The sequence below is a fragment of the Mustela nivalis genome (assembly GCF_964662115.1).
Source record: "Mustela nivalis genome assembly, contig: HAP1_SCAFFOLD_3031, whole genome shotgun sequence".
In the NCBI taxonomy this organism is placed as follows: domain Eukaryota; kingdom Metazoa; phylum Chordata; class Mammalia; order Carnivora; family Mustelidae; genus Mustela; species Mustela nivalis.
The window spans coordinates 2,776-22,401 of NW_028133638.1; the positions used below are offsets into that span (position 1 = coordinate 2,776).

Here is a 19,626-nt window from a genome sequence, read left to right on the forward strand (position 1 = left end):
TTATTGATGACTAATGAAATCATTACTTTTCAAATATTATTGATCATTTTAAGTTGGATTTGGAGAGCCTCTTTTTGAAGTGTCTGCCCAAATCTTTTGTCCATTTCTCTACTGGATTGTCTTTTTCTTACTGAGTTGTAAAAGTTCTTTATATATGTGAGTTCTTTATTGGATGTATGTATTATAAATATATCTTCCTATTCAATAAAGTGCCTTTTGTTTTCTTAATGGTTTATTCTTTGAGGAATAAACATTCTTACTCTTAATGTAGTATGATTTGTAATTCATTCTTTTAATATCATAAATTATCAACATAATTAACATAAGTTGCTGTTTCAAAGCTCCTCAATGAGCACTTATAAAACCATTTTAAAAGATCACTATACAAAGTCTGAAAATGTATGTAATTACAGTTATGACAATGTTTCTGAAAATCTATGTATCTGGAAAAAATGGAAGAAAAAACAGCTGAAAAACATTTTTAAAAGGTAGTGAAGAAATATCGAAAGAAAGTCTATTTTTAAAACCTTCTGAGTGCTTTTTCCATATACATATTTCTGAGTCATGTGCCTTCATGTACCCATCATAACAATCTTCCTCCACATATCTACTTCTATCATATTGCTAAAACAAATGTTTATATTGATCTATACTTAATTATCACAAGTTCATCTATCTATACCAGACAATGAACCTCTTGAGTCTTGCTCTTTATATTCCCAGCTCCAGTGACAAGTCTGGAATATAAAAGATTATTTTGTAATTATTTAATGAATAATTAAATAATTATTCTTATGCTTGATGAATAGATAAATAAATAGGATTTTTCCAAATCTTAGCTATTCTTTCTATACATTACATACTTGGAAATTTCCCTAATGCTTTCAGACATTATGGAAAAGTTTTTAATCTCTTACCTCTAAGTTCCTGTAATTTAGGAGTTCTTAGCTATCTTTAAAATCCAGAATCCAAACGTCTAGCTCAGTTACCAGCCAAGGTGGGGAAAAGAAATAGAGCATAGGGAAATTCTGCTTTTGCAAAAGAATTGTGTTACACACCATTATTTCAGCCTGCATTTACCCCAGATTTCACAGACCAGTGCGTATATTCCACATTTACAAAAAGGTAAAAGCCTCAGAAAGACCTAACACGAATACATGTAAACAAGAGGCACATTTACTAGGACAATATACAGGGATATGGTAGGTCTTACACATTCAGGGCTCCCCCCAACCGGGTAAATGAAATATTTACAAATGGCCCAAGATATACATATATATATTGAGATATACAAAAGTTTCTTATTTTCCATCTGTACTTCATACAGACACTCTCCAGTTGAATGGAAGTTCCTTGACAGCCGCAATCATGTCTGTCTTATTCCCTGCTATATCTCAAAATCTAGTACACTCTTCCACTGTGGGAGCAGAAGATATTCTATCTGGTGACACCAGACATGCACTAATCATCTTGATTGGTTAGCGCTTGCAAGGCTGTATCCCCAAGTCAGTGAGGACCTTTTATATGCTATCCTTAGAATTTCACATCGGGCAATGATGTAAAGCTTTCCCATGGCCAGCGTGTGTTTGTTGTTCCTTGTCCTTTCTCTTTCCCCTCTTCCAAACCATCAGCCTGGATTTTAAGCATTGCCCTTCCCTCATACAGCCTTTCTATACCTAGCCACAACTTCCTTTGCAAAAGTAATTATGAATATCTTGCCTTTCATACATCTTGAATATGCCCCAAAGCATTGATTGTCATGCATAAGGCTACCTGAAAATTTGCCATGCCTCCAGTTACAGGCATACCTCATTTTACTGCTTTACAGGCATACCTTGTTTTCTAGTGCTTTGCATATATCGTGCTCTTTAAAAATTGAATATTTGTGACAACCTGGTTGTCAAGCAAGTCTATTGGAGCCATTTTCCCACAGCATTTGCTCACTTCATGTCTCTGTCACTTTTTGGCAATTCTTGCAATATTTCAAATTTTGCCACTATTATATTTGTTATGGTGATCTGTGACCTGTGATTACAACTAACTGAAAGCTCAGAAGATGGTTAGTATTTTTAGCAACAAGGTATTTCTTTATTAAGATATATAGGGTAGTTTTTAGACATGATGCTGTTGCACACTTCAATATGCATAAATATAAACTTTTACGCACACCAGGAAACGAAAAAAGTCATTTGAGTTGCTTTATTGCAATACTCACTTTATTGTGTTGGCCTAGAACCAAACCTGCAATATCTCTGAGGTATGCCTGCGCTATATTTTTCAGACTCTCTAGATTATTTTGTGCAATGCAGGCTTTCTTATCCACTGTTCTTCGTATAAGGAAGTTGCCATTCTTGCCTGGCTACACTAACATGCATTTAGAATTACATATCCATTTAGGTTACATTCTTCTCCAAGAGAGATGTGAGCTGTGCTCTCTCAGATTTCTCTCTATAAAGGGTGACCTTGAAAGGTCTTGCAGAAAGTGGCCTCTTGAATCCTGGGCATTTAACCTCAGCTGTGCTTGCTCGCAAATTAGGCTCCATGCCATGGATCCTGGTACTTTTCAAGTACTGTTGCAGAGAGAAGAAACAATGCTTACCTATGACCATAACTTGCTTTCAAATAAGGTAAAGAATGTCAAAAGCTGGGATTGTAAGTTATGTGGCATATTCCGAGGGCAGAAATCAATTTCTGGGGAACTGGAATGGAACACCTGCCTCATTTAAGGCTACCATATGACGCATGGTTTCACAAGTGTTCAGAAAACTTCATTTACTTTACAAGACTCAATGAATTCTTGAGTTCCCTCCCTTGGGTAAAACAAAATGGTAGCTATAGTTAAGGCTGCCATAGCAGTTGCTTGTGTGACAAGAAATAGAATCAAGGAAAGATCTGCAAAGATGAACATATAAGGGACATTCAGACATGGGTTTTGGAACACAGTTGTAGTGTTGCTTCTCTCCCTGGCAGGTGTCAGTAGCCATCAGGGCCACCTTCTCTCTCACACACCCTCCCACAATGTCAGGCCTGGCACACAGTTAGAGGTCATATTCTTAGGGTGGCCAGGACCATCTTTCAAACATTGAAAAGACATCTTTATGGGGGAAATGAGTCATCTTGGGAGCTAGGCGGAGGATGGGTATACCTTGATAATGGCGTGTTTAACAGGAAGATTCTTTACATTCATGGCTGCCTTAGTGCACCATCCAGTCCCTGGGTTCCCTGACAGCCCACGGCCCACTGACTGCACACCCTTCCGATCCAATTAATGATGGCGCCCACGCCTCCTACCAAGCACATATCCAATTTAAGCGGTCTCCAGCTCTCCACCACCACCACCACCCACTTCTCTCCTCCCCCTTCCCATTCCTGTGGGGGTTAGTTAACTACTTGCCTACTTACTAATCCTTCTATTAACAAGATTTCAGCCTCCCTCCAAGGCCTTACACTGAAATCTATGAGGATTTGTGACTGACAGGGAAAAAATGAGAAAGCAGCTAGCAAAACTTTCCTGAAGGATAGACATACCCAAGATCTAAAAAATTATCTTAAAAGGACGGATTCCACCCTATGAATCCCCACTTCTTACCTCCAGCTCCCTTTGATGAAAGATCGGTAACCTTAGCCATGAATGACAAATTCTGTAAAAATTAGGTTTCTTCCCGGGAGCTCCATGGGGATGCAGGAGTAACTCTGTGGCTGGGGGAGGGGGCGGGTGCGGAGAGGAGGCTTGGGGGGCAGGTTCCTAGAGCCCTCGATTCTTCGTTTGGCCACCTGGTCCCAGGTTGCCGCGTCCCCCCAGCGGCGCGCGCAGGTCAGCGCCGCGCCCGGGCGGTGGTGTGACTCGAAGGGGTGTGCCTGCGAGCCCCCCGCGCGCGCCCGTCCCCACCCCCGCACCCTGTGCCCGCCCGCGCAGCGTGACTGGCCGCCGCCGCAGACCCGGCTCCAGGAGGCGCAGAGCGCGGCGCGCTGAGTGGGAGAGGCGAGCGGACTGCTGCCGAGCGGACTGCTGCCTGGCGGCCGCCGCGCTACCCTCCCTCCTCCGCTCCCTCCGCCCTTCTCTGGCGGCCGCGCTGCCTGGGAGCCCGGGAAGCCGCCGCTGCTCCGAGCCCGCAGCTCCGGCGCGGGGACCAGCGGCGAGGCGGGGGCGGCGGGAGCGCGGAGACCACAGGCCCCGGGGACAGGCGGAGGGGGTCACTGGCCTGGGCTGGCAGAGCTGAGCGTGGGAGTGTTTGCGCGTGAGATCTAGGGCTGCTCCGGTGCTCCGTGCGGACCCCGCCAGCCCCAGTCCAGGTCGCCGCAGCGCAGAAACCTCCCGGCCCGTGCCCCAAGGCACGCGCGGCACAGCCATGAACACCAACGATGCCAAGGAGTATCTGGCCCGGAGGGAAATCCCTCAGCTTTTCGAGGTAGGGGGCTAGGGCTGGTAGATGGCCGGGGGGATCTGGGGAAAGCATCTCCGGGTCTGGGGAGGCGGAGGCAGCGCCCCGTCTGCACCTTGCAGACACGGGGCACGGAGGTGAAGGGGCTTGCAGAAGCTCGCTTTCCCGCTTGCTCCGGGTAGTCGCCTTTCCAGCGGGTGGCCGGGGTCCTTGTCCGATGGCTGGGCTCAGGAGCCCGCACCTCGCAGATCAAGTTTCCGTCTTCCAGCAGGGCTCTGGAAGCAGGTTGCCCCCAGCGTACCCCTCGGATGTGCAGGGTGGGCTGCCGGAGGCGCTCGGCCCAGCTTTTTAGGGGCAAGGGCCAGGCCAGGTGGGTACGCTGGCGCTCAGGAGTGAGCAGGGACTCGAAACCGAGGGGTAGAGAGCCCTAGCCCCTCCGTGCGCGGAGGGTCAGGACCCTGCAGAGAAGAGGAAGTGTGGACGGAAGTAGCGTTCTGCGGAGATAGCTTGGAGAAGAGGGATGAAGATGCAAAAACCAAATCCAAACCCGTCGAGTGCAGCACTATCTCCCGGGTGGCAGGCACCCAGCGCTGCTATGCGCTTTCGGTGAATGAACTCCTGAGCACGTTTTCCGTTGCCTGGGAAGGGATCGTTCTCCTTCCTCGCCTCCCGGACTGTAGCTTTCGCCTGCCTTCTCCATCCCACCTAGAGAAAGCAAGTCAGAGAGAGAGCCGCGAGGCTGGCGTGACTCCTGTTGCTGTCTTCGGACCACATCACAGCCTCATCTCTACTAGATGTCCCAGGGGATAAGGAACACTTGGGAATGTGGGAGAGGAGGCTTGAGGGATGAACTAAAGGAACCTGGTTAGTTCTAAACCGCAGCCTACGTCTCAGAGCCTTTTGCTTCCTTGCCTTCTCTCTATATTTGAATTTTGGAAAATTCCTGAGTTCTTTGTGTTTTCGGTTAAAAACAAAAACAAAAAATGGAAGCGAGCCAAGCTTCATAGATGGAGCCCTGACAGATGAATTCCATTCACTGCAACACCCCACCCCCATTTCTAAAAGATGATAGATAGACTGTAGACTGAGCCAGTAAACCAAGGGTCATGAGTTGTTGGAGGTTTGGTCTGCTAAAAGGAATTTTAAAACACTATTTGGGAAAAGAATCTGTTGCCTGTTTTTCCAAGTTGCCTTTAATATGGACCACCATAATTGCAGATCTTCATTTTCTTCTCACCTCTGTAAGCCACTGGTTTCAGGTTGGTCTGAAGCCAAGATTTCCAGGTAAACCACACACTGAGCACAAGCCTGGTTTGTGAAACCCAAATCTAGCAAGTGTGTTACTCACGTTTGAAAAGAATGGGGAGGTGTTGCATAAGGACAGGTCTCAGGGGTGGGTAGGATTCTTCAAGAGTTTTCCTTTTTCTTTTTAATTTTCAAAAAATAAATATGGAGCAGAAGAGTTAAAAACACTAGGAAGGTTTTGTCGTAAATATTAATTCTGAGATAAATTTCATTTCTATACTTCTAAAAGAATAATTAGAAACATCCGCAGGAATGCCACCTGATTGCAAATTGCTGTCTATATTCTTTGTAAATGTGGTACTGTTTTTCCTTCTTTGTAACCACAGAGATTTTTGACAGTTTGTTCATTAAAATCTACACTGTGTATGCAGATAAGTGATAGCTGGCATTTTTGTTCAGGTATTATGTTTTGTTTTTCTGCATATGAATGGGACATTTAAAAATAGTGTACACCCAGAAAGGGAAGTCTACTCCCTTAGGTGAAATGCAGTAATACAATGTATTTAAATGCAATCCTAGACAACTGGAAGATGGAAAAGACTTCTGGTGACCTCCAAAGACTGCATCCCACCAGTAAGAATCTATGCTTTATCCAGCACAAGACAGAAGTAAAACCTACCAGTTCTCCATGTAATAAACATAGACAGCAAAACCAAATGCTTTGTTTCCAAACTGGATTTTCTCCAGTAATAATGGTATGTGAAGTTTCTAACTATCCAGTTTATCAATTAGGTATCTATCAAACCAGAAACATTGCCTCAGCTGTAGACTTTAGACACCATTATAGACGAAGCAATTGATTATTAAATCTATATACTGTCAGACAACTAGATGTATTTAATTGACCTTTTCATATTTTTTCCTGACTTGAAACATAACATGCACTAAATAGGATATCTATGGTAGGTTCAAGTTTGAAATGTGCTTCCATTTTTAGAGTAAATGTTTAAAATAAAAAACACTTTCCCCTGATACTGTCATGATTTTTAACTTTAGGGAACCTTAGGGTGTCTGTATTGATCTTATATTACTGTATCTTAGAACAGAGATTTAGCAATTAATTTGAATTCTAGTAAAAGCAAAATTAGATTATTCAGGTTCTTAAAGGATTAACTCAGAATAATAATGTCTCTTGGTTTTCTTGGATCCCTGATGGTGGCTGATTATTAGAGGGAAGGGTTAAAATTATCCATGAAGGAGTGGAACTGTTTCCCTCTAAAATCAGTACCCTTTGGGGAATCAGATTTCTTTAGGGAGGCTGGAGATGTATATTTTCCAGTTTTAAAAAAAAATTCATTAAGTATGTTCACTCACTTCTGGCAAGAATAGGGATTTTTTAAAAAGAGAGACACCATGAGTGCTTCATATTGTTGGATTATGTATGGGGCACAGATAATCTGGCATTTTCTTTTTACCCCATATCATATTTTTGCAAGACATAGAGAGTGGAATATGTAGGTTTTGGAATCAGAAACACTGAATTGGAATCCTTGGCTTACAAGTTTCCAGCTGGATAACCTTGATCAACTCATTAGCATCTCTGAGCCATGGTTTCCTAATCTATAAAATGGGAATAATAATATCACATAGGGCTAAGAGTGCATTGGGTGAGCTAAGGCATACAAAGAAACAGAGGAAGCACAGTTAACTATATTAACATAGAAATGTGAGGAGTTAAACACAATGTGTGTGTCCGTGTGTGTGTCAGCATGTGTCTGTGTATATATAACACAGGTCTTGACACACAAATGGAATGTGGATGCTCAGATTAGTTTTTTCCTCTCCCTCTGCAATTGAACTCCTCCCAGCACTCTGACAATTTGGTATTTGAGAGAACAAATGTACCTGGAAAGAACTACATACCACCTTTGAGCAAATTGCACAAGAATAATTTGAAAATAAAATACTTTATTTAGCAAAGATGTCAGTCTTTCAAAGGATGTGTGTGTTGTACATTAATAACGTATATTGGTGATAATATTCCTCTATGCTTTTTCCATGAAATACTGTAAAGGAAAATATTTTGCACATCAGTCCAGTTTCCAGGAGTCATCATTTCCAAATTTGGCATTTTTAGAAACCACTACATGTGACATATTGGATACCAGGTTTTCCTCTGTAACCTCAGTGGATATTGTGGTGATCTATTATATATCAAATAGCATTTTTTTAAGTGTCAGACTATGTTTTGAATAAATTTTTGTTCCCAATTAGAAAGCAGACCAATGTGCCCCTACCACGTGCCAGGGACAATGTCAGGGGCTAGAGTCTGAAAAATAAAAAAGACCTACTCCATGTTGTTGAAGAGTTTATAGTTTAGAACATGAGACCAACACACAAATTGATGGTTTCAGTATAAATGACAGGTAAAACTTTTTTTTCTGGGTAATATGGAATGCCAGGAAGACGTCCACAAGCCAACCTGGGTGCTCAGAGGAGGCTTCCTGATCATAATAATATTAAAACCACCAACATCTATTGAGTATTTACTATGCTCCAGGCCCTCAATATGCCCTTTACAAATATTATATTTTTAATCCTTAAAAATTCTTGGAAGTAGGTAGAACTCCATTTCACCAATGAAGAAACTGAGGCTTGGAAGCTTTAAGAATGGGTAGGAATAAGACAAGTAATGACTGGAGCATTTTTACACACTGCACTTTATCTCACTGTGATAGGGTGCCTCCATTTTAAACAATGTTGTTGTCTGAATTGTGTAAAAGGCAGAGAATGCTGGGCTGAACATTAATGGTCAAGAATTTAGGGGTTATCTTGGGGCGCCTGGGTGGCTCAGTGGGTTCAGCCTCTGCCTTCCGCTCAAGTCATGGTCCCAGAGTCCTAGGATCGAACCCTACATTGGGCTCTCTAGTCAGTGGGGGGAGCCTGCTTCCCCCTCTCCCTCTGCCTGCTTCTCTGCCTACTTGTGATCTCTCTCTCTCTATCAAATAAATAAACAAGTAAATAATATCTTTTTTTTTTAAGATTTTTTATTTATTTATTTGACAGAGAGAAATCACAAGTAGATGGAGAGGCAGGCAGAGAGAGAGGAGGAAGCAGGCTCCTTGCCGAGCAGAGAGCCCGATGCGGGACTCGATCCCAGGACCCTGAGATCATGACCTGAGCCGAAGGCAGCAGCTTAACCCACTGAGCCACCCAGGCGCCCCAACAAGTAAATAATATCTTAACAAAAAAAGAATTTAGGGGTTATCTTAATTACTCAGCAGATCATGATTCCACCTCTAATTGTGTGTTAAAAAAAATAAATGCAAAGAACAAAAGCAACCCAGAGTTCAAAGATGAGTCATAGACCTATTTTAGCAAAAGTGGTTTCAACACCTATTTCATATGGGCGTATTTTGTTGTATTCCAGAGCCTTCTGAATGGACTGATGTGTTCTAAACCAGAAGACCCCATAGAGTACTTGGAAAGTTGTTTACAGAAAGTCAAGGAGTTAGGCGGCTGTGACAAAGTGAAGTGGGATACGTTTGTCAGCCAGGAGAAGAAGACCTTACCTCCTCTCAATGGAGGACAATCACGGAGATCCTTTCTAAGAAATGGTAATGTATATGTAGAATAATGCTTTATTATTATTATTATTATTATTATTACCGCAGTTCTTTTTATAAAACACACCATATAGACTGTAGAGGGTCATTTATTTTAATAGGTTTCTAAAAGCCTAGAGAGATATTTGGCTCTGGAACATGATTAATCTCTCTGCTCCAAATTCTGATCACCCTTGTGATGAGACAAAAGACCATGCCACTGTCCAACATTACCCGAAAGGCTTAATGAAGTTTTGTATTTCTGACTTCATTATTTTGCAAAATGAATAACATTAGCAAACTATGAATTTTTCTTAAAATTGCAGAGTTTCCCAAATAAATGGATAGACAAAATAGTTATTATGTAACAATTCAACATTTCTTAATTAGCTGGGAAGAGCTTGGCATAATATGTTTCCAAACTCAGAGTTCGTATTAATGCATCTGCCTAAGTGCATATTAAGTTTATACTAATTAATCCAACAAGTATTTATTAAGCAACTACTGAATGCATCATAATAGATGAGGCATTTGGATGCTATAAAAGAAGTAGAAGACATGAACTTGTCTAGCAACTTTAAGAATAGCTTGGAACTAAGAACTGGAGTTCACCAGAGGAAATTCGGGGTATATTCTGAGAACTTTCTGAAGTACATGCTTATTAAAATTAATGGTTCAACATCAGCCAACTCCCTTTTAGCCTCTGGTTGAAATTGAGAAGTATAATTGTATGTGAAGAACAGAATCAGAGGAAACCAGGTTTATTCTTTCCCAGTGGCCAAGATCATTATATTTTCAAAATTTACACCACTTTCAAAAATTATATCATGAAATGTTTGCAGTATTTGTAATACAAGTATTACAAGCATTTGTAACAAATACAAGAGGGAAATAAACTCCAGTTTATTTATTTAGTCATGACCTGCTTAGATTTTATTTGAATCAGTGTGTGTGGGCGGGGGGGGGGTAGTTATAGTGTGTTAATATTTAAGTGTGTGTGGGCGGGGGGGGTAGTTATAGTGTGTTAATTTTTAAGAAGCACAAACAGAAAGGGTAGGCAGAAACAACATTTTCTCAGAAGCATCTCCAGAGAGCAGGATACTTCCCTATCCGTGTCATAATCATCACTAGTTGGTAGAGGCCCGAAGGTGCAAGTGACCATTGTCTCTTGGGCATATCACTCAGTAAATTTCTGCTTTGGTGAACAAATGATATTTTCATGGCCTTGAAAGTTTCACGTACCTTCCCAAAACAGCTAACTTACTTCCCTTGGTATTGTTATACTGTTAGAATCTGGCCCTTGTTTAATTCAGTGAAATAAGTATGGGGAACCATTTCTAAACCTTAAAGTACTAATAAACCTCAGGTATTACTGGATTTAGTCTAAAATATTTTTACATTTTTAAAATTTAAATTTAAGAGGTATGTCATCCCTTAGTCCAAAAGCTGCTCTTAGACTGGGTATCAAAAAAAGTGACTGTTTTGCAACAAAATAAAATCCGAATGCTTCTATTTCATACCGTTACTTGGCTTGATTATACATAGAAGCCAGGTAGGCCAAGTGTGTAATAGAAAACAGTGGAGACTGTGGTCAAGTAAGTGAGAACAGTCATTTCTAAAGACAGTCATGCACAAATTTGGGAAAAATGTTGACTGAACAAAACACATCTATGGGGCTGTGTTAGGCCCACAAATCACTAGTTTGGAAGTCCTGTGTGAGCAGGATAAGCTAAAACAGGAATGGAGAATATAGGTTTAACTTTCATTAGAATTATAATTATGTATTAATTTTAAAATCTCCATATCTAATAATACCATACCAGAATTCTTTCTCTGAGATCTTTTAATCATCACATAGAACCTTTCAATGTACTATGATGACAAGAATGCCTTATTACATCCCTGTATCTAAGACACATGCTGAAAGACAGAAAATGGTTTCTAAATGGAATTTTCTGTAATAATAACATTTTATTTTATGAAATGCTTTGCATACTTGTGCTTTGTAAGTTTTAGCTATAATTTATGGAATATATTATTAAGTTAAAGGAAACTGATAACTTCTTCATAACTTAAAGCATCATTATTTCTAGAAATAAAGTGATTCATGCGTATTTTGCTGAAATATTGATATAGCTATGTTAATATATAATTATCATAAAAAATTATCCTATGAATTAAAACATTTTAATCATTTAGGCAAATTGCTTTCATACATAAAGGTATGATAAAAAGCAAAGATAAATTATTGACTGAAGGGATTTTATCAATGTAAGATAAGCATCCATTTTTTTCCTCCACCATATGTACACAATTGAATAAATAATTAGTTGTGAATAAGAGTTCTAATTCTGTAGCTCCAAATGACCAAAGAGCTTCTGTTGTGGAATGTCTCATTATCGTCTTATACTGAACATGTTTAGAAGCAAGCATAGCATATTTGCTTCAAAACCAGCACTTCCTTCTTTTCTTATTTCAATGAAGTCAGTCAGTGAGTCAGTTGAGCATTAAAATAACCATTTATTAGCACTACTATTGTCAGACATTCTTTTAAGACTGAGGATGTAGCCCCTGAGAAAGAACAAACATGGTACCTGCCCTCATGGAGTGACCCAGAGGGTATTATGTTAAGTGAAATAAGTCAGTTAGAGAAAGACAAATACTACAGGATTTCCTCACATGTGGAATTTTTGTTTGTTTTTTCACTCACGTGTGGAATTTAAAACAAAACAAACAAACAAAATCAGAATCTTAAATACAGAGAATAAACTGTTGGTTGCCAGAAGGGAGGTAGTTGGAGATACAGGTGAAATAATGGGGATTAAGAGGACACTTCTCTTGATGAGCACTGAGAAATGTATAGAATTGTTGAGTCATTGCATTATAAACCGAAACTAATAAAACACTATGTTAATTATGCTTCAATTTTAAAAATAAAAAATAAAATAATAAAGTAAATTAAAAAGAAATGTTTTGTAAATACTATAGGAGTATAGATAGTGAACACTCTATACAGGTATGATGTATGTGTATTATATACATATACGGTATACATACACACTATGTATATATATCATATGAATACAAATAATATACATACATGCATATATATGTAATATGTATATATATAAGTCCTATACATATGTATATGGTATGTACATAAAAATTATATAGACTATAATGTTGGGGTTGTTTTTTAAGAATTTTTAGAAGAGATGTTGATCAGGAATAATTGTTGAAATAAGAATAATGAAGTCGGTGATCATTTTGACTACAGAATAAAAAACATTGATGGTGAAAAAAATATACTTAAAATTAGAAGCAGAGTAGGTGATTTAGGAAATACCATATGCGATAAGATCAACCGCATTAACAGGGGAATAGATCCAACCTAGGCTTGGGTTCAGGGTTATGCTTGGAGACAGAAAGCTGAGTGGGTGTTAGCTAGAGAAGGATGGGGGAGTTTGAGTAGGTACCAGGGGATAGAGAACAGGAGTTCCTGACCTAGAGGAAGAGGCTATGATATAGACAGGAGTGAGAGAACCCCACTATTTCTGGAGCAGAAGAGAAAAAGCAGAAAGATGCTATATGAAATGCAATGTGTTCCTTATTTATTTAGACTTGAAACCTGGTAATTGTCTTTGTAATATCACCTTCTTTCATGTCATGGATCCCAATTTTAACCATGTTCTTCATATCTAACCACTCATGTCCATTTCCCATGCTACCCTTCTAAGTGAAGCCCTCATTTCTCACCTGTGCATTACTGTACCTGACTCCTAGCTGCTACTCTTTGTGCTGTGCATCTCCCTACTCAATCCCTTCTAACCACTACCAGATTAATCTTCCTAAAAAACATTTCATATTAAATTATGTCACTGCTTTACCCCCTCTACCCCCAAAAAAACTCTCCGCTGGCTTTCTACCAGATTAAAGCAAAGGCTCTTCACCCTGTGGCCACACTCAGCCTACCCATCTTCTGGGTATTAGGACTTCTCTGTGCCCCCCAGAATCCTGACACACAGGGTGAGGAAGGAAGGAACCATGAACTATAGGAATCCCGGCTGAGGCTTGAACAACGCGGGAGTTAACAGCTGCATAAGGTTGTGAAAGTTGTGAGATTGTATACTACACAGCTCTAGGGAGCACCATTTGCAGCGACCAGGATATATACAGACTACCAAACAAGACTAGGCACTACTTAGAAAGTTTCCTCTAAACAGGAGTTGGCAAACTATAAACCAAGAGCTAAGTCTGACTCAGTCTGTCTGTCAGTTTGTTTCAGACTGACCTGAGTCTGTTTTTCTTTTCTTTTCTTTACTTTTTTTTTAATTTCTTTTCAGCATAACAGTAATCATTGTTTTTGCACCACACCCAGTGCTCCATGCAATCCGTGCCCTAATACCCACCACCTGGTTCCCCGAACCTCCCACCCCCCATTTTTATAAATAAGGTTTTATCATAACACAAGTTCATCCATTTGTTTATATGTTGTCTATGACTTCTTTCCTGCTACCATGGCCAAGTGGATTATGAGACTGTTCGATGTTCAAAATATTGCATATCTGGCCCTTTAAGAAAAAGTTTGCAGATCGCTTACAGGATGGGTCTTCTTCCAGTTGAAAAAAATCAAACTAATTTAGTTTGAAAATTTTTCTCTACTCATGGGCTAAGTACAAAAAATGTTTTATTATGCATATTTTTTTCCCGTTTCAAAGTTCTCTTACTCTTTTGCAGTAATGCCTGAAAATTCAAACTTTCCATATCGGCGGTATGACCGGCTCCCTCCAATCCATCAATTCTCCATAGAAAGTGATACGGACCTCTCCGAGACTGCAGAGTTAATTGAGGAGTATGAGGTTTTTGATCCTACTAGACCTCGACCCAAAATCATTCTTGTCATAGGTATGAGGACAGAAAGCAAAATTCTTATACTACTGCTGTCTTTGCTTATATATTTACATTTCAAAAATTATGTTAATTATGTGTATTTGCAAATACTAAGTTGGGTAATGACAAACAATAGAAACAAGAGCTCAAGAGAGAGTAGATAGAAATATTTTTAGCATAATTTTCAATAAAACAGAATTATTATAATTATAATTATATGATCTTTTATAGAATCTCATTACAATGTCCTAAAAATTCTCTATAATAAATTGAAAGTATTAATTTCCTCAAGATTTATTATCCTATGATTTTATCTGTTTAACTTTTAACATAGATAACTGAATGCACTTAAAAGTTTTCTAAACATGATATGTTTTTATCTTTTTAACTCCACAAATTGAGTTTTTTTTCACTATTAACTTTAGAGGATAATAATAATAATTATAATATTATGTTGGTAAAGACTCATATAAATGAATCTTCCATATAACAAACTGGCACCTAAAGAAAAATCTAAGTTTTGATGTTTCAGGCAAGCAAATCTAGTAGAATAGTGTTTTACACAACACATAACATCTGAGTGTTAATCAAAATAATAATAACAGTTACTTTTTAACATTGCTTACAATGAATGAGTATGAAAATACTAGTCTGATGTCATTTCACAAGGAACGGATGTGGAAAATGTTGAAAGTCTTTTGCAAAACGCATTTCTGACCATTCTCACAAATTCTAACTTCCTCAAAATCTGTAAAAATCATGAGGAGACCTGTGAACCTGGAATATGTCATCATTGTCTCCTGTTCCAGTTTGACTCATCTTTCAGAGAGATGACCAAAAGCGAAAATCAAGGATGAATGTTCAAAGCTCTTCTTGTCAGTAATGTTAACAGGGGCAAAATGAATACGGCCCCCATGCAAGGAAGTACTATTTCCAGAAGATATAATGATGATAGCAACTAGGACAAAGCATGCAAATAAACACACCATGCTATAACAAGAATTTAAGTTCACCATACTAGAAGGAGTGATATTGGTCCATCTCTTAGTGTAATGAAAATGAAATTGCAAATATATTTAACCCTGAATTGTTTAAAACAGTAGTGTAGGAAGAAAGTATAGAAACTGGCTTTCTAAAAGTCATTATTCTTATGATATATGGGAGGCACAACTATGCTATAAATCTCTCATTTTTTGAAAATGAAATGTTGTCTGTGTGTGCTTAAAAGTTGGACCTAGAAGATGAGGAAATGCTTGATTAAAACAGAGCTACAGGGGCGCCTGGGTGGCTCAGTGGGTTAAGCCACTGCCTTCGGCTCAGGTCATGATCTCAGGGTCCTGGGATCGAGTCCCGCATCGGGCTCTCTGCTCAGCAGGGAGCCTGCTTCCCTCTCTCTCTCTCTCTGCCTGCCTCTCCATCTACTTGTGATTTCTCTCTGTCAAATAAATAAATAAAATCTTTAAAAAAAAAAAAAAACAGAGCTACAAAAACAAACAAATAAATAAAAGAGCTATAGGTGAAGAATAATTGGAAATTATTTTGCCATTTTATGATGAAATATTCTTTCAATCTTATTTTTCTTGTTGCTGTTACTAAAATATTGGTAGTTATTAATAGGACAAACAAATGGAGGCTTGACTGCCCATGAAAAAGGTATAATACCAAAATGCTCTCATGTAAAACAACACATATATGAATTTTTTGTGCATTGTGAATTTTGTATGAAAATGACTAAAATATTCCAACAAACTAAGATCTCTGGAGAAGATGTAAATGCTTCAAATCTCCTCTGCTTCAAAGTACTCCACAGTTCTTTTTTACTCAGTAAAATCAGCTGGCTTCCCAAGAGTGTGATTCTGGTTTAAGACTTACACACTATAAAGTTTTATGTATCCCAGGAATGATGCAGAACCAATGAGTGTAAATACCTGTTAGATTTTAGAGGACTGAGTTATGAGAAGAAAGGAAAAACCGAACCTTAGGTTATCTGAGAAAATTGGGGCAATTTTATGAATTCTGAGGAATTATAATTGTACTTGAACCTTATAAATTTGTATTGTACCAGCCTAAAAAAGGAGTGGAGCAGGTACAGATACCCACGTGGATTTATATTCAAACAAACACATTTCCTTTCTGGTGTTGCAGAATTTTTTTTAACGTTGGACTTCTTGGCACAGACATGAATCTCTCTTACGTTAATTATAAAATTTAAGAGATAGATGGGTCCCAATATTTATAAGTATTAGCGATTAATAGAATAAAATTAAGCTCGCTCTGGTTTCAGAGAGAATGTGAAATTAATTTGTTAGTTAAGCCCATCTAATAAATAAATGCTATTCTCTTCAGTTGTGCAAATCATATGTTTGTGTTGTCTGCTATTTGCTTCTGTTAGTTGATAAAAAATTTTTTTTCTTGAAGGTGCCATAACTTTCTTAGCATGCTTGCTTTTTTTGAATTCAGTGGGATTTATAATCTCTTAGTTTGATGGTTTATGAGATAAAGTGTGGAAATATAGTTTATGAAAGATAACTTTCATTCTTTAAGGATCAAATCAGCTTAAAATTTTTTAAGGTTTTATTTATTTGACAGACAGAGATCACAAGTAGGCAGAGAGGCAGGCAGAGAAAGAGGGGGAAACAGGCTCCCTGCTCAGCAGAGAGCCTGATGTGGGGCTTGATCCCAAGACCCTGAGATCATGACCTGAGCCAAAGAGAGGGACTTAACCCACTGAACCACCCAGGTGCCCCTCAAATCAGCTTAAATTTGATGGAGTTATTCATATAATTTTTTATTTCAAGCCAATCCATGAACCACATCATAGGTTAATAGGCCTGAAACAGCTATTTAGAACCCACACTTTTTATCTGCAAAGGAATTAATTTAATTTAGTAGTAGTTCATAATGTTAAATCTAATAGGGTAGGATTTAGAGTTTCTTGGAAAGAGAATGGTTAAAAATGCAAACAAATTCCTTTCCTAAGTTTACTAAAGCAGTAAAAAAAGGTGAAAACCACATGTCATCAGGTGTATTATTTGGTGTTGGGGTTGAGAAATGATGCGCATTGATCTTAGAATTCTGCGCCTTAAAATTTTTATTTTTGTTTTTTAATTTTTAAGGATTTATTTATTTATTGAGAGAGAGCTAGAGAGACAGAAAGAGCAAGGACAGGGAAAGGGAGACTAGCAGACTCCTCTATGAGCAAGGAGCCTCAGGCGGGGCTCCATCCCTGGACCCTGAGATTATGACCTAAGCCGAAATCAAGAGTCAGATACTTAACCAACTGAGCCAGTGCACTTTAAGTTCACCCGTGCACTTAAAAATTTTAAAGAGGAGATAAGCCCTGGCCAACTAAGTCTACTCATCCCCAACTCTCCTTACAAAAAAACAAAGAAACACCTTTCTTTTTTACTTATTCCATTTGCAAAAAATAATTAAGAAATAATTATATATAATATGACTTCTACTTCCCCTGCCAAAGCTTGATATATTGAATTAGTAGGGAGACCATCAACTTACTTTTCTATTGAATTTTTATTTTCAGCATTGCTTAATAAATTGTAATTATTTTCAGTGAAAAATTCCAAAACATTTCATTTCTTATTAGAGATTGACCTTTAGAAATATTTTTCTGCAGTCAATAATTTATGCTTAAATACTTGAAAATATTTCAGTTTAATAATTACGAAGAAGTAACAAGTCAGGGTGCCTGGGTAACTCAGGTGGTTAAGCCTCTGACTTCAGCTTGGATCATGATCTCAGTGCCCTAGGATCTAGCCTGGAGTCATTAGGCTCCATGCTCCAAGGGGAGTGTACTTTTCCCTTTTCTCCTTCTGTCCCTCCTCCTCCCCCTGCTCATGTTCTCTCTCTCTCCCATATGAATAGAGTGTTTAAAGAAAAAAAAAGTGACAGATCAAAATCAGACTGGGCTGATTGTTATATGTTTTATTTAGATTGCTCAGACTTCAGATTCTAATTAGTCTAGGTGGTTTAGAAATATAAATTAAAATAATCCAATATGATTGGAAATAAAATCTGAGGCATATATTTTATAACTATTTCAGGACTTAAGCCTCTAAAGTGTAAATGGTAATTACCAACGATTAGTATTGAGTAAGATTGTAAAATGTGGATTACTTCATACTAATGTATCACAAAATCGAAATTCTCATGAGCTCTAGGAAATTCTCCTGCTTTAAGAACCTATTCTATTCACTCTGTATTCATTGCATAAGCCTTCTTTGGAATTTAAAGGAGATGAGGCAGGGAGACCCATGCATAGAGTTAAAAGAAAAAAAAAAGATTTAGATAAATTGTCTCAATATTGATGTCCCTTTGGGTTTAAAAACAACTGTTACATTTCACCAAATTGCACATTAGCTCTTTGTTGGCATGGAACGCATTTCTGTTATTGTGATCATTATCTCTTGTGTCCCATAGATTTTTCTTTGATTACAGAGGGGAAAAAAAATAGGTTTGGCAAGGAACATGAAACTGTTTCTCACAACTGCATTGTTCAGTTTTCTAAAGTAGATATTTACTAAACTAGGTAAAGGAAAAAATGTCTCTTTCATCTAAGAAAGTTGATCATAGTTCTGTCCTTTCCTTGGTGAAGCCTACACTTGCTTTCCCTTTAGGTTAGCACCGAGAATGGTGCAAGAGTGGGGTTGCCCACCCTGCTACCCCTGATCTAGACTCTGCATCTCAAGACAGAGGTATTAGCTGTATAAAAAGGAGTTTCTTCTTGTATCCGAAGATCACAATTCTGCCTGTTTTAAATGATAGGTGGTCCGGGAAGTGGAAAGGGTACTCAAAGTTTGAAGATCGCAGAACGTTACGGATTCCAATACATTTCGGTGGGAGAATTATTAAGAAAGAAGATCCACAGTACAAGCAGCAATAGGAAATGGAGTCTTATTGCCAAAATAATTACAACTGGAGAATTGGCCCCACAGGTACTGCTGTGTAATTTGCTTCTATTCTGCAAAGATTTTTATACCAGTGAGTGGTGAGTATAAGCTTCACTGTGTTTTTTTTTAATCTTTCTTTTTAATTTATAAAAGGAAACAACAATTACAGAGATAAAACAGAAATTGATGCAAATACCTGATGAAGAGGGCATTGTTATCGATGGCTTTCCAAGAGATGTTGCCCAGGCTCTGTCTTTTGAGGACCAAGTAAGAATGTCTCTATTTTAAATGATGTATTTTTGCTTTGAGATTTATATGTAAAAAAAAAAAGATTTCTTGGGAGACTTGCTGTTATTCTGAAAGAATTCTGGTCTGAAAACAGGAAAGTACATCAGTATGGGTTGACAGAAGGTCATTTCCTTGGAATATATGCCTAGAAATTGGAGACCGTCCCTGCCAAAAAAGAAAAACTAATAATAGAATTTGTGATTTTTATTTAAAAAGTGCAAACCTCTATGGATTTTATTTCAAAATACTTTACCTAAGATTATGTCTTTAATCTTTAATTACTTAAACCAAGCCTGTTCCATACCGCCC

The 19,626-nt window shown here is 38.4% G+C and overlaps 1 protein-coding gene across 1 annotated transcript; it reads left to right on the forward strand.

Annotated features, from left to right (window-relative positions):
- Positions 1-3,634: 3,634 nt before the first annotated feature.
- Positions 3,635-19,296, forward strand: LOC309858642 (adenylate kinase isoenzyme 5; the record flags this gene model as incomplete). Its single annotated transcript, XM_082751357.1, has 5 exons — positions 3,635-4,409; positions 9,058-9,244; positions 13,970-14,137; positions 18,905-19,074; positions 19,183-19,296. Coding segments are annotated over exons 1-5 (699 nt in total), but the record flags the coding sequence as incomplete, so codon positions are not given.
- Positions 19,297-19,626: the final 330 nt, after the last annotated feature.